General features: G+C 44.2%; 1 protein-coding gene across 1 annotated transcript in view; it reads right to left on the reverse strand.

Annotated features, from left to right (window-relative positions):
• TBX19 (T-box transcription factor 19) overlaps window positions 1–15,420 on the reverse strand; it is a 107,744-nt gene that overhangs the window by 22,313 nt on the left and 70,011 nt on the right. Inside the window, 2 exon segments of the mRNA XM_030204946.1 lie at window positions 5,283–5,370; window positions 8,779–8,840. Coding sequence (XP_030060806.1) covers window positions 5,283–5,370; window positions 8,779–8,840 — 150 coding nt within the window.

Genomic DNA, 15,420 nt, shown 5'->3' on the forward strand with positions numbered 1-15,420 from the left:
AACAGGAAGTAACCTGTTCCAGGGCAGAGGGAGCATGGAACAAATGAAGGACAGGTGCGCGCGGCATGCACCTGGGGTGGACCACCCCTCAGCGGCATGCACCTGGGGTGGACCACCCCCACTGCCCCCCCTTGGTATGCCACTGGCCGCTTGTGCTCTATACTAGCACCTTCCTTCCACCGACTGGGTCCCAACCACCTCTGGGCAAGTCTCCAGCTCTCAAATTATTCCCAGTGATTTCTAGGTACTGGAGCCACACTCCCAGTGGTCCCACAGTTCCCAGAAAGCACTCACAGACCCAACACACTAACCACCATAATTTTTACTACTACTACTACTACTTAACATTTCTAGAGCGCTACTAGGGTTATGCAGCGCTGTACACATTAACAACTAAGGACGGTCCCTGCTCAGAAGAGCTTACAATCTAAAGGACGAAATGTCAAGTTGGGGTAGTCTAGATTTCCTGAGTAGAGGTGTTGTGATTAGGTGCCAAAAGCGACATTGAAGAGGTGGGCTTTGAGCAATGATTTGAAGGGGTAGGGAGGGGGCCTGGCGTATGGGCTCAGGGAGTTTGTTCCAAGCATGGGGTGAGGTGAGGCAGAAAGGGCGGAGCCTAGAGTTGGCGGTGGTGGAGAAGGGTACTGAAAGGAGCCGGCAAAAGAATCGGTTGGACCACTAGATGATCGAGGGGTAAAAGGGGCGATCAGGGAAGACAAAGCCATAGCAGGAGAGATTAAATGAATTCTTTACTTAGGTCTTCACCGAGGAAGATTTGGGAGAGATACCGGTATTCGAATTCTTAGTTCAGATAAAGAGGCAATAAACTAAATTGTTGATTGTCTTAAAAACTGAACAATGTAACAGAAAAAATGCAATCAGCAAACAATAACAGGCAACTGAAATATGGATCAATTATAACACTAGCTATACATTTGTTTACTTTCTAAAAAGTACCTAGGAAGATCAGGACATAGCTGCTCACAAGTTATCAAATGTAACTGTTTACAGGGCCTTAGCAAAGAGATCCGTCTCTCTCTTCTTCCTGGCTAAGACTGGAGCAAAAGCCAGTACTCTCCAAATGAAAATGTGCACCTGGGCCAATCAGAACCCAGAACAAGAAATTTTCAAAAATATACTACTTCTTGCTTCCTGTTTCTATTAAACTAAAGAGAGAACATTCAATTTCTTTCTGTAACAGCTTATAACAAAGAAACACCACCTGTGAAGAAACTGTGAGCTTTAAGTCTGTAAAATGTATTTGATATTTCCCTGTTTTAAGTATATCTGAAGTGTATTTCTCCTATTTGGCCAGCAGATGGTGTATGTTTATGCTTAAAGCTGTTATAAGGAACTAAATGTTCTTTTCCTTTAACACAAGCAGGAAGCAAGCAGCAGCAGTATAATTTCAAATCTTGTTGACTGGACTCTGATTGGCCCAGGAGCTTGTTTCCTTTAGAGTGTACGGTTTTTGCTTTTAGTCTTAGCCTGGAAGAAAAGGGAGACAGATCTCTTTGCTAAGGCTCTGTGAACAATTATATGTCCTGTTTAGACATTATATAGATGTTTAATTAGTTTTCTAATTGATCCATTATTCAGTTACTTGTTACTGTTTGCTATATGCACATTTTTGTTCAGTGTTCAATTTTTATGAGAATAAACAAAAATGTTTGTTCACTCTGCTTGTCTGGACTGATAAAGAATCCTGGTGGTTTGTGTGTTGGGTCTGTGAGTGCTTTCTGGGAACTGTGGGACCATTGGGTGTGGCCCCAGTAACCTAGAAATCACTAGGGATAATTTGAGAGCTGGAGACTCGCCCAGAGGCACTTGTGACCCAGTCAGTGGGAGGAGGGTGCTAGTGTAGAGCACAAGTGGCATGTGCAGGCAGACCTAAGTTGTCCTGGGGATAGACCCTCTAAGTGGCTGCAGGATAATCCCAGGTGGGTGGCTAGGCATTTTGTGACAACAAGATATAATTAATGCTGGAAAATATCCAATACATTTTACAGGCTAAAAAACACACAGTTTCTTCACACATACCCTCTCATTTTCAAATTGAATCACACATTAGTCAATCCTCTTGTTTCTTCATAGCAGCACCTACACTATGGAATTCTCTATCTACTGAATACTTATCTCTTCAGGCCTATCCTCAAGCTAACCTATGTTAAATTATTTTTTTTATAAAGCAACTCCCTAGAAAGTAATAAGAACATAAGAACATAACAATAGCCATACTGGGTCACACTAATGGTTCATCTAGTCCAGTATCCTGCTTCCAACAGTGGCCAATCGAGGTTGCAAGTACCTGCCAGAAATCCAATTAGTAGGAACATTCCATGCTACCAATCCCATGACAAGCAGTGGCTTCCCCTATGTCCATCTCAATAATAGATTATGGACTTTTCCTCCAGGAACGTGTCCAAACCTTTTTTAAACCCAGATATTCTAACTGCTGTTATCACATCCTCTGACAGCGAGTTCCAGAGCTTAACTATTCTTTGAGTGAAAAAATATTTCCTCCTATTTGTTTTTAAAGTATTTCCATGTAATTTCATTGAGTGTCCCCTGGTCTTTGTACTTTTTGTAAGAGTGAACAATCGATTCACTTCTACCTGCTCTACACCATTCAGGATTTTACAGACCTCAATCATATTCCCCCTCAGCCATCTCTTTTTCAAGCTGAAGAGCCCTAACCTCTTTAGCCTTTCCTTGTATGGGAGGAGTTCCATCCCCTTTATCATTTTGGTTGCTCTTCTTTCAACCTTTTCTAATTCTGAGATAATTGAGATACGGTGACCAGAATTGAATGCAATACTCAAGATGAGGTCACACCATGGAGCAATACAGAGGCATTATAATATTCTTGGTCTTATTTTGCATCTCTTTCCTAATAATTCCTAACATCCTGTTTCCCTTTTTTCTGCTGCCGCACACTGGGCAGAAGATGTCAGTGTATTGTCTACAATGACACCTAGATAGCTGACTCCTAAGGTGGAACCTAGCATCAGGTAACTATGATTCAGATTATTCTTCCTAATGTGCATCACTTTGCATTTGTCCATATTAAATTTCATCTGCCATTTGGATGCCCAGTCTTCCAGTTTCCTAAGGTCCTGCAATTTTCACAATCCACATGTGTTTTGATAATGAATGAAACACTGTCACAATAACTGTAAGGTAATGGTAGGAGAACTGCTTGATACATTGTCTACAGTTATTGTGACAGTGTTTCATTCATTGTGGCAGCTGTGGTTTGCCATTGATACTCAATACTAATGTTGGAAGGTTATCAACTCGATTGGCAAGTGACTTTTTTGTTTCCTTCCTGATCCCCTTCTGAGAGTAGCAGATTCCTGACGCAGACCCTGTCGCCGAAACATGGCTGTGTCGAGTCAGATTGATGAATTGTTATTAAAGATTTCCAGTCACTTTTGTTGCCTTTGCTGTTGTATTTTTGCCTGCTTGCTGTGTGCAAGTGTGGACTAAGTGTATACTTACCCACAAATTTTTTATTTGTTGCATTTCTACCCCACATTTTCCCACCTATTTGCAGGCTCAATGTGGCTTACATAGTACCATCAAAGGTGTTTGCCCAGTCGGTTGATAACAAGTACAAGGTTGAAGAGTGATCGTATGAGGTATATGTGGAGGATCAAGAGGGATTAAGATTGCGTGTTGTGTGGGGTCATTGAGGTAGGCCTTTTTGAAGAGGTTGGTTTTTAGTGATTTCCTGAAGGTCAGATGGTCGTGGATTGTTTTCAGGACTTTTGGGAGGCCATTCCATAGTTGTGCGCTTCAGTAGGAGAAGCTGGATGCGTAAGTTGTTTTATATTTCAGGCCTTTGCAGTTTGGGTAGTGTAGGTTTAAGTAGGATCTTGACAGTATGACAAATCTGCCAGCATGCCACCTAAGCACTGTTCTATAATGACAGGCCTAAGTGGGAAATACCATGGGTGGTACATGAAGGGAGCATGGGTTGGACGTGGGTAGAGCTCCCACATGTGTGAAACTTACAGAATATTGGACATTAAGCACGTCCCTGCTGCATTTACAGGTCTATGGCTGGTGCAATTGTGGGCGCATAAATGTATGGTGTGCCACTTGGAATCTGGGCACTCAGATGCCATTATAGAATAGAACTCTCACTACAAAGCATCAGGGAACCTAAATGGAGGCACCCCATATTCTATGTAGGTTGCCAAAAGTTGGGCACCTAAATTTGGGCACATAGGGCAGTTGCGTGCCCAACATAATTAGTTAACAAGGCGTTAACAATCAGTAATTGCAGTCAATTGGCAACAATTTGCATTTGCTCATGCATCTGCCCTAGTTGCTATTCTATAACAACTGCTACTTAAATTTCATAGTGTGCAACTCAAAAGGGGTGTGGCTACAGGAGGAGCATAGGCAGATCAGGGGTGTTCTCTGAAATTAGGTGCGATGCTGTAGAATATTGTCATTTGTGCGCCCAAGTGCCAGAAATTATGCGCCAGCATTTACAGCAGGTTTCAGCAGGTGTAAATGCTGGTGACCAAAATTAGGCGCAACCCGCTGGATTCTATATAGCGTGACTTAAATTGAACAACGCAAATCCAGTCATATTCTGGATTTGCATGTGCAACTTAGTTAACAAGCCCATCAGCACCGATAATTGCCATTTAAGCAATTATTGATATTAATTGGCATTAATTAGAATTTACGTGCACAACTGTCTAAATATATTTTATAACGTGATGCACGAAAGCTCTATGTCACATAGTTGAAAAGGGGGCGTGGCCAATTCTAAAATCTATGCAAGTTGTTATAGAATACATCTGGTCTGCACCTAATTTAGGCATCGGCATTTACACCAAGTTTTACTTAATGAAGCTGCCTGTAACTAAATTTAGTCGCATGGACAGGCACTCAGTGTATTCTATAATCTACATGGAAATTTAGGCGCATTCTATAAAAGTACACCTAAATTTAGGCATACTTTAGAGAATATGCCTAGGCGTATTTTTTTTCGGTGCTGATTTTTTAGGCATGATATATAGAACCTAGTCTAATATCCACATTGTTAGTATTCTATAAAGGGCGCTCAGCATGGAGTGCCCTTTATAGAATATTAGTTTAGCGTGGATCTTTCCGGTGCTTATCTTTGTGCGCCAGTTATAGAATTTACCCCATTTAGTATATACAGGTGAGGGTTATCACTTTACATGCACATGATCTTGTAATATTGTTCGGGAACTTGTTTCAATATAACTCTCAGCTATAACTAATCTCACGCTAAAAACAATGGCAGAATGTGAGCCTTCCTTACAGTGTGAAAATGACATGTGCTGGCCATCTGGGACAGTCTCCTGCATGTCCTTAGGATGGTTTCTGGAAAACAAAATATCGGGTGGTTACAGATAACAAAGAAAGTTACTGGAAACTAGGGGACTCAGGGAACATGCACAATGATACGGGGCCTCTCACTTCTGGTTTCCAGAGTTCTATATTCTATTACCCTTCACCTCTAGGTCACCAGAGGCTGAGTATCTCAAGGAACTAGTAGATGGATACAGAACATTTAATCTACAACTACAGTAGACCAGAGGATTCAGAGCACTGACACACAGATTTTGAGCCTTTCATTTCATCCCTGGTTTGCAAGAGACTGAAGGGCTCAGAAGACAGACAGTCATGAATTTGAGTCTGGCTCATATAGACAAGTAGGGTTAAATAAGGTTGAGTGTTATTCTCAGCGTGGGCCCTTGCAAACAGCTCATTACATGACTAAGACCATGCTGACTCTTACTGCTACACTTTCTTCCCTTGTATTTGGCAGATCATTTTACTACCTAGACTTCCTATACAAAGTTGACATTCAGATCTGTGCATTTTAAAAAAGACCCAATCTCCCTGACTTTAATTTGTATTGTAAATTTATTTATTAGTAAAGCATGTCATCTTAGACAAATTATGGATTGGCTTAAAGCTACTGATTGTTCTACTCCTCTGCTTTATGAACAAGTATTGTTTTCTCTGTTATCCCTCAGTTACGTATTACATGCCCCTTCTAATAAGCTGCCTAGGCATATAACGCTCCTTGGTGGCCTTGTTACATAAGATATGGTCTGGATGTGTAAAAGTAAACAAATAGATAAAAGCATCACTCCTTGGTTGTCACTGCAAGGTAATTTAGACTTCCCAGTTGGGATGACAAATAAAACATTTCAGATTTGGGCTGCCAAGGGGGTTAGGTTGTTTAAACATTGCCTTGATGTGGAAGGGAGGCCCTTGTCTTTCACCCATTTTAAAGAGCAACATCAATTTCTTAGTGTAGATACCTTGGCATACTTACAAATGAGATATATTTCTTCCCTTTCTGCTGCAGCTTTAATGGATGACATGACAGAATTTGTAGAGAATTTTTGCTGAGAGGTGTCAGTACCGGATGGGTTTCCTTTTTTTTTTTTAAAGTTCTAAGGATCTACTGCAACCGACTTTTCAAAAATGGGCGACAGCTTGGACTCAAGATTTGGGGTTAAAATCAATGAGGATTTATTGAAAAATCATCTCTGTAAACCAGTAGTTAAATTAACCTCTGTGATTTATAGAGAGTAACAATATACATTTTTATTACAGAGCATACATATCCCCCAAGAGAGCACTTCAGATGAAAATTTAACCTAGCAGTAAATGTGCTAAATATCCTGAGATGGTGGCCACCCTTTGCTCTATGTTTGGGCCATATCCAGCTATACAACTTTTACAGGGGGGGGGGGGGGGTTTATCTAATAAGGTTTTTCATGTTTTTTGTTTGCGACTACCCCTGCAACCACAACAGGAAAACAGTTAAAAATGTGAGTCCATAATAAAATAAACAAATAAATATGTTTCAATATTCGAAAATACACAAGAAAAACATTTAGAAAGAGGATGCACTGCAAATATTATAGATGTTTTGAGACAAATGTTTCTGCTAATCAGAAATACACTATGCAAAATGTGCAATGGCAGTACTGGTCCCCGCAGTGAGAGAATGTCCACGGCAATGGCAGAATGTTCCCTCCACATGGCCACCAGGCATGTGGAGGAATGTTCCTTAGTGTGCCTGGTCATGTCTCTGCACAGGGAACCCAATGCTATGATGCCAGAGACAAAGTTCCTGGTCCTCCTGCGTTTTAAAACAATGCATAGCACTGGGATCTGCACACAACTTTTAGGTGAGAGGATTTACACCAACTGAACCCTGGTATAAATCCCCGTTCCTAAATTAGGCGTGGATCCCCCGAATTCTATAATAGTGAATGCATCTCTAGTGAATGCCCCTGACCAGATCATGTTCCTCGCATGGCCACACCCACTTTCAGTTGCACGCTAAAAAATTTACACACGCATCTTTATAGAACAGTACTTAGCAAGATACATGCATAAATCCAAATTGTTGCCAATTATTGATTGTCAGCACCCAAACTGGTCATTGAGATCAGCATCTCAGAAGTTTTTTTTTTTTGTTTTGTTACATTTGTACCCCATGCTTTCCCACTCGTGGCAGGCTCAATGCAGCTTACATGGGGCAATGGAGGGTTAAGTGACTTGCCCAGAGTCACAAGGAGCTACCTCTGCCTGAAGTGGGAATTGAACTCAGTTCCTCAGGACCAAAGTCCACCACCCTAACCACTAGGCCACTCCTCATGTAACATGTTCCAATGAGTATAGAAGTAAGATTTTCTATATTGCTGGTTCAGCTTATTGGAACAAGTTGCCTCTTTGAATCAGAAATATTACATACTTTAAAGAGTTTAAAAGAGAGGTCAAGACGTTGCTGTTTATGCAGGCCTACAGTTGGGGCAATGAATGATGATTAATATCTGCTCTGGGACTTTGATGTTTAAGTTAGTCTGTTTTGTTTTTCTTGATTATGTCAAATTTGTTTTTTATATATTGTGTATGTAATTTTGTAATCCGCTGAGAACTAAGGATCACGTGGAATAAAAGTTTTAAAAAATAAATAAAATAGTAGACTTATTACTCAATTAATTTGCTCACGCCCAAATCTGTGCATTCAGTTTTAAGTGCCATTTATAGAATTGCCCTGCACATGTGGTTCAAACAGCTGATCAGTGAATTGTGTGGGATGCAGCAGAAAAAGGAGATGCTGACATGGGTAGAACAGCTAGATCAGTGGTTCTCAACCATTGTGTGTCAGGGTGTCACCAACAGCTCAGAGGTGTGTCACCAAAAATGTAATAGACATGCTTTGCTTAACAAGCATGATGTGTTCCTGCGAGCTGGGAAGAGCAGAGCAGGGAATCAGATATTTGAAATTCACATAACTGGCCCTTTCTGCTTCACCATTACCCACAATGCTCAGTGCTGCCACCAGCCCCAACTGGAAATGTTGCAAGTCTGCTCTTCCCAACCCAGCAGTCACCACCTTTCTTTGCATCATTTTCAGCAATAATTAATGAAATATAAGGGATTTTTAAAATGTATTCAGCCATGAATGGTAGTGTTCAGTGTGTCACGGATGTGAACATCGTCTCTCAGGTGTGTCACAATGGAAGAAATGTTGAGAATGGAAGAAATGTTGAGAACCACTGAGCTAGACTGAAGTGTCAGCACTGGGTACAAGATGGAAGATGCATAGATATTAGGGGAATTTGGAAAGAGAGAGCAGAATAAACCTTGGCTGTGGATCACTCTGCATGGCTACACTGTTGAAGGGAGTACTCGTGACCAGGGCACAATTTATTCAAGTAAAGGACCTGATTAGATTACAAACCAGTGGCTGGGACTCACCTCTCCTTTGCATCCAGAAAAGCTTTGGCAAACGGATTATGCTTGATTTTAAGCGCTGTTATCTAGAGTTTAGAAAAATAAAATGTGTCACTGAAGAGTTTTATGTTTATTGTATGTTCATTAGATGACTATCATTGCCTTTCTCCAGTGCCAAAGTGGTTTACATTATTTACAATAAAACCAAGAAATACATGATAGAACTCCATTAAAAACAGGAAAGAAAGGAGAAACCACATAAAGGATATGAGTGAGGTAAAAGACTGTGAGAGAAGAGATAGCAAATACTGTAGGCTATACGCAGCAGCTGCCTATCTCACTCGCCACCTGTGCCGAGTGGTGTCCTCTGCATAATTAGTACCAAACATCAGAGTAAAATAATGCATCTTAATATCCATTTCAAGTTTCTTATAGGAGGGCTCTTTCCTGAGGGGCTCTGGAAGTGAATTCTAAAGGGTATACCAGTGATTTTCACACAATGCACTGCGTATGTATATCTATGTCTTCATATAAATGTGTGGGAATAGATATTGCATTTGTTCTTCATTAAATGCAGTATGCATTAGTTAAAAATGTTTCTAGTTTACATACATTACATACTATGACATCATCATATAGCATGTTAGGACAGCCCAACAAGTCAGAGACAGTACAGGATTACATACTGTGGCACCATAGTAGCAGCATTAGATGCTGCCATGGAGGAGATCAGGGTTTAATTCTCACACCCAGCTTCTGCTCTTCTGATTGGTTCGGCTGAGGATACTGCAGAGGCAGCACTCACAGCCTCAAGGGGGAGGGCATTCCCTGGGCAAGTTACTTAACCCTCCATTGCCCCTGCTGGAGGGACGGGGAACAGGAAGAGAGGGGGGAGATGATGAACTATCAGGGAAGGGGAGCTGGGGAGAGAGGGAGAGATGCCAAACTACTCTGGAGGGGAAGAACCTGAGAGAGAGGAGAGAGATGCCAGAGTGAGAGATGTGGGACTATGGTAGATGGAGGGAAGAGAGGGGGAGAGATGCCATATGCACAGAGGTATGGACACATGCTGCACTGCGGTGGCGGAGGGGGAGGGGAATAGAAGAGAGAAAGAGAGATATGCTGTCCTGTGAGAGGATGGAGGGAAGAGAGGGGAAGAGATGCTGGACCTATGGAGGGAGAAAAGATGTTGGATGGTGAGTGAAGGTTGGAGAGAGAGAGAGACAGAGAGATGCTGGACCATGTGGTAATGATAAGAAAGATGTTGGGACATGTTGGGTGGGGAGGGCAGAGAAAAGGAAGAAGCTGGACATGGTGAAGGATAGGGACACAGAAGGGAGAGAGTGTGAATGGAGGGAGCATAGAGACAGGGACACAGAGGAGCAATGCTGAACTTGGGGGTGGGGGAGGAGACACAAGGAAAATCCTGGACATGGGGAAGCATAGGGACATGGAGACAGGGGTGATGCTGAAGAAGAGGTGCAGGGTCAAAGATGGGGGATGCTGAACATAGGGGGAAGATAGGGACAGGAACACAGAGGGAAAATGGATGATGGATATGGAGAGAAGAGAAATGCCAAATGGAAAGAAGAGCCTGTCAAGAAAATTAAGAGAAGGCAGAGGAAAATAGAAACCAGAGACTGGGATCAACACAATTAAAAAAAAATCAAATGACCAAACAACAAAAGTAGAAAAGTAATTTTATTTTCTATTTGATGATTAGAAAATGTCAGTTCTTGGAATGTACAACTCCCAGAGCTGGTGACATAGTTAAGCATAGCTGAAGTCCATGGTAGTAATTTGAGAGGGGACCCCCAAAGCTCTGTACCAGGCTGTGCCTTCTTAAGGTTCAAGCTGGCTTGGGGCCTTCTCTGGCCAGGGAGTCACAGACAATTGCCCTGGTTGCACCACCCTGCCAACACTATGCTTGACATCTGGTATCTTTATATTTTGCACTGTACAGGGGAAAATGTATCTCTTTCTGTTTCTCTGGTAGTTTTCTAAATGCAAGATCTGACTTTGTGGGGTTTCAGTTTAATTTCCGTATACATATTTGTATTTCTAGTTTGTGGTCATTTATTCTGTATTTAGTATCTATGTTCTCTGTGTGTGATCAAGGTTAGGTGTTCTATTAGTATGAATTTTCTATGTAGTGATCTGTAGTAATTTGGCTTGTTCAGTTTTCCCAATAGATATATTGATGTTCTAGGGCCAGTGGCGTAGCAAGGGGGGGCGGAGGGGGCGGTCCGCCCCGGGTGTCAGCACAAGGGGGGGGGGTGCTCCGCCACTCCCGCTGCTTCCAAGCACCCCCCCGCACCCAAAATCCGCCCCCCCCATGGGCGCCTCGTAGAACCCTCCTCCTCCTTCCTTCCCACCCTCGGCAGCCCTCCTCCTCCTCTCCGCCCCCCTCCGTATCATAACCTTTTACTTCCCGTAGTGGCAGCGACGTCAGTTACGTACTTACGAAGAAGGCTGCAGGCTCCCCTCCGGCTTCAGCTTCTCCCTTCGCTCTTCACACAGTGAGTGTCCCGCCTTCGCGATGACGCATTTCCTGTTTCCGCAAAGGCGGGACACTTACTGTGTGAAGTGCGAAGGGAGAAACTGAAGCCGGAGGGGAGCCTGCAGTGCCTTCTTCGTAACGGAACTGACGCCGCTGCCACCACGGGAAATAAAAGGTTATGATACGGGGGGGGGGGGGCAGAGAGGAGGAAGAGGAGGAGGGCTGCCGTGGGCGGGAAGGAAGGAACAGAGAGGGCAGGGGAGAGAGGAGAATGCTGGACATGGATGGGAGGGGAGAGCAGGGGGAGAGAACAGATTGCTGGACATGGGTGAGAGAAGGGGAGGGCATGGGTGAGAGAAGGGGAGGGCATGGGTGAGAGAAGGGGAGGGCATGGGGGAGAGAAGAGATCGCTGGAGGGGAGGGCATGGGGGAGAGAAGAGATTGCTGGAGGGGAGGGCAGGGGAGGAGAATTGCTGGACGTGGGTGGATGGATGGAGGGAAGGGCAGGAAGGAATGGAGAGGAGGGCTGTGGGGGAGCTGAGGGAGGGCAGGGAGAATCGCTGGACATGGATGGGAGGGGAGGGCATGGGGAGAGAAGAGATCACTGGAGAGGAGGGGAGGGCAGGGGAGAGAGGAGAATTGCTGGTGGATGAATGGAGGGGGCAGGGGAGAGTGGAAATTTGCTGGATGTGGATGGATGGAGGAGACGGCAGGAGAGAATGGAGAGTTCCTGGACATAGATGGAGAATTGCTGGATATGGATGGATGAATGGGGGCAGGGGAGAGAGGAAGTTTGAAGGATATGGGTGGATGGAGGAGAGTGCAGGGGAGAATGGAGAGTTGTTGGACATGGATGGATGGATGGAGGGGAGGAAAGTCAGGAAGGAAATGCACATGGATGGAAGAGAGAAGAGAGGAGAAATGTTGGACAAGGATGGAGGGAAGGAAAGACAAAGGAAGGAGATGCACATGGAGAGAGGGCAGATCCTAGATTGAAGGGGCAGGGAGAGAGGGCAGACTTTGGATGGAGGGGACAGGAAAGATAGGGCAGACACTGGATGGCAGGGAGAGAGAGAGAAGGCAGATGTTGGATGAAAGGAAGACAGTGAAAAGAAGATGAGGAAAGCAGAAACCAGAGACAACAAACTGCAAGCAAAATATATATTTTTATTTTTTTGCTTTAGGATAAAGTAGTATTGTAGCTGTGTTAATAAATAGAACATGGAAATAAGGTAATCTTTATTGGACTAATTTTAATATATTTTGACTAACTTTCAGAGAACAAAACCCCATTCCTCAGGCCAGGATAGGATATTGTAAAATCACTATACTGTACTGATCTGATCTGATCTGATCTGAGGAAGGAGGTTTTGGTCTCTGAAAGCTAAATGTATTAGTCCAATAAAATGGTGGTATTTTATTTTCTGTTTCTGTGGTGTTGCATTGTATGCTCAGTTTGGCCTCTTGGGGGTTCAGTTTAATTTTTGTCTAAACAGAAAGTTTGATTACTTATTCTATAGTGGTTTAGGGTTTATCTGTGTTTGTGAAAAAGACATGGCTTTCAGTTGGCATTGACTGTGCAGGATCGACGATCTGTACTATTCTGTCTGGTTATGTTTTACAATAGGCGAATTGATGTTCTAGTGCTCACTGTAGTGTTTAACATGCTTTCCTTTTCCTTATGTGACTTGTAGAAATTACTACTTATGGTATGGTAAAATTGTTCTAGAGATCCTGAGTGTTTTGTATTCTCGGTATGTCTAGTACTGGATTTTGGAGGGGGGTGTTAAAAAATGACCGGCCCAGGGTGTCAACTACCCTAGCTTCACCACTGTCTAGGGTCCACTGTAATATTTAGAGCACTTCCTTTTTGTAGGTAAGGTCCTTGTTTTGGAATTTAGTGCAGCATGGTAGATTTGCTCTATGTCTTGAGTGCCTTTTTAAAATAAAATAAACCAGGGCTGCACGTTAATCACGGTTAATACTGTGATTTACTCATTAATTATTAATTGTGATTACAAAATCACAATTGAAAATTTATCACATGCTACCCGGCATCACATGCACCTTCCCATCCCAGACCTTCTCATGACTCTCCCTCCCGCTACCATCCCACACACCCTGCTCCCCCCCCCCCCCCACAGCACCTTTTGAAACTGCAAGTCTTCAGCCCTATAGGCCAGCGGCAGCAGTACTGACAGACAGCCTGCAGCCTGCATCGGGCCTTCTCTCTGACTCAGACCCTCTTCTGCCCACAGGAAGTTGCATCAGAAGGGGCAGGCTGGATCAGAGGGAAAGACCCGGTACAGGTTGCAGGCAACCTTTCAGTATGGCTGCCATTGGCCTGCAGGGCTGAAGACTTAAAGTTTCAATAGATGCTGGGGAGGGAAGAAGAGGAGGTGTGCGGGTGTGAATGTGGTGGGTAGGGGAGGAGGAAGGATACTTATGGTCAGGTCTGGGAGGTGGGAGGATAGAGGCCAATGACTTTATTGTGGGTGCAGGTGTGCAGGGGGAGGAAGAGTGAACCACAGGTGGGTTCAAGGGAGAAGGGGCTTGAGAGAGCTGTGGGGGAGAGCTTGGGAAAGCCACAGGGGGAGGGTAACCTGAGAGAGCTGCAAGGGGGAGGAGGGGGGCCTAAGAGAGCCACAGGGGGCTTGAGAGAGCCATGGAGGAGGGGGGCTTGAGAGAGCCGCAGCTGGAGAATCTGAAAGTGGACAAGGCTATGGGGCAGGATGGGATACATCCCAGGATACTGAAGGAGCTCAGAAAGGTACTGGCGGGATATCTTAAAGATTTATTTAATAGATCTTTAGAGACAGGAGAGGTTCCGCAGGATTGGAGACGAGTGGATGTGGTCCCTCTTCACAAAAGTGGAAACAGGGAAGAAGTGGGAAACTACAGACTGGTAAGTCTCACATCGGTGGTAGGAAAAATAATGGAGTCGCTGCTGAAAGAAAGGATACTTAACTTTCTAGAAACCAATGGGTTACAGGACCCAAAGCAACATGGCTTTACCAAAGGAAAATCCTGTCAAACGAATCTTATTGAGTTTTTTGACTGGGTGACCAAAGAACTGTATGAAAGACATGCACTAAATGTAATCTACTTGGATTTCAGCAAAGCCTTTGATATGGTCCCCCACAGAAGACTTGTGAACAGTGGCGTTCCGACCCTAGCTGACACCCGGGGCGGATCGCCGATGCCCCCCCCCCACCCGGGTGCAGCGCGACCCCCCCCCCCCCGGCGAAATGACACCTCTTTCCCCCCCCCCCCCGGCAAAATGACACCCCCCCGGGTGCACGCCACTGGGGGGGGGGGGTGCTGCGACGCGAGCCTGTTGCCCTGTCTCCGAGAAAGTTCGCATTTCGCATGTGTTCACTGCTCCCTCTGAGTCTGCCCCGGAACAGGAAGTAACCTGTTCCGGGGCAGACTCAGAGGGAGCAGTGAACACATGCGAATTGTGAACTTTCTCGGACTGAGACAGGGCAACAGGTGCGCACCGTGGCATCCCCCAGCGGCGTGCACCCGGGGCGGACCGCCCCCACCGCCCCCCCTTGGTACGCCACTGCTTGTGATTAAGCTGAAAGGGCTGAACTTAGGACTGAAAGTGATGAACTGGATAGGAAACTGGTTGACCGACAGGTGGCAGAGGGTGGTGGTAAATGGAATCTGTTTGGAGGAAAGGAAGGTGAGCAGTGGAGTTCCTCAGGGGTCGGTGCTGGGGCTTATTCTGTTTAATATATTTGTGGGAGATATTGCTGAATGGTTGGAAGGAAAGGTTTGCCTATTTGCGGATGACACGAAAATAGCCAATAGAGTGGATACCCTGGAGGGAGTAGAAACAATGAGAAGGGATCTCTGAACATTAGAAATGTAATTCAAATGTATTCTGGGGGCCTAAAGTGGTTTGGTTTCTCGTAGGATGTAAATATTTCTTAATAGTATAGAAACCTAAATAATGATTCAATTTTGTTCATTTAAAGATAGTGCTCATATATATATTAAATAGTGATATGATAGTGCTCAGTGATTTGTGCCTGTCTTTAAGCTATGCAGCAACTTGTGCCAGCACACTAGAACCCACACATCATTGCACTATAGGACCCTACCTCCCTTCCAATATGTGAATGATGAAATATATACAGTACAAGTTCTACTTAAGTTAC

The sequence above is a fragment of the Microcaecilia unicolor genome, chromosome 5, assembly GCF_901765095.1.
Source record: "Microcaecilia unicolor chromosome 5, aMicUni1.1, whole genome shotgun sequence".
NCBI lineage: Eukaryota > Metazoa > Chordata > Amphibia > Gymnophiona > Siphonopidae > Microcaecilia > Microcaecilia unicolor.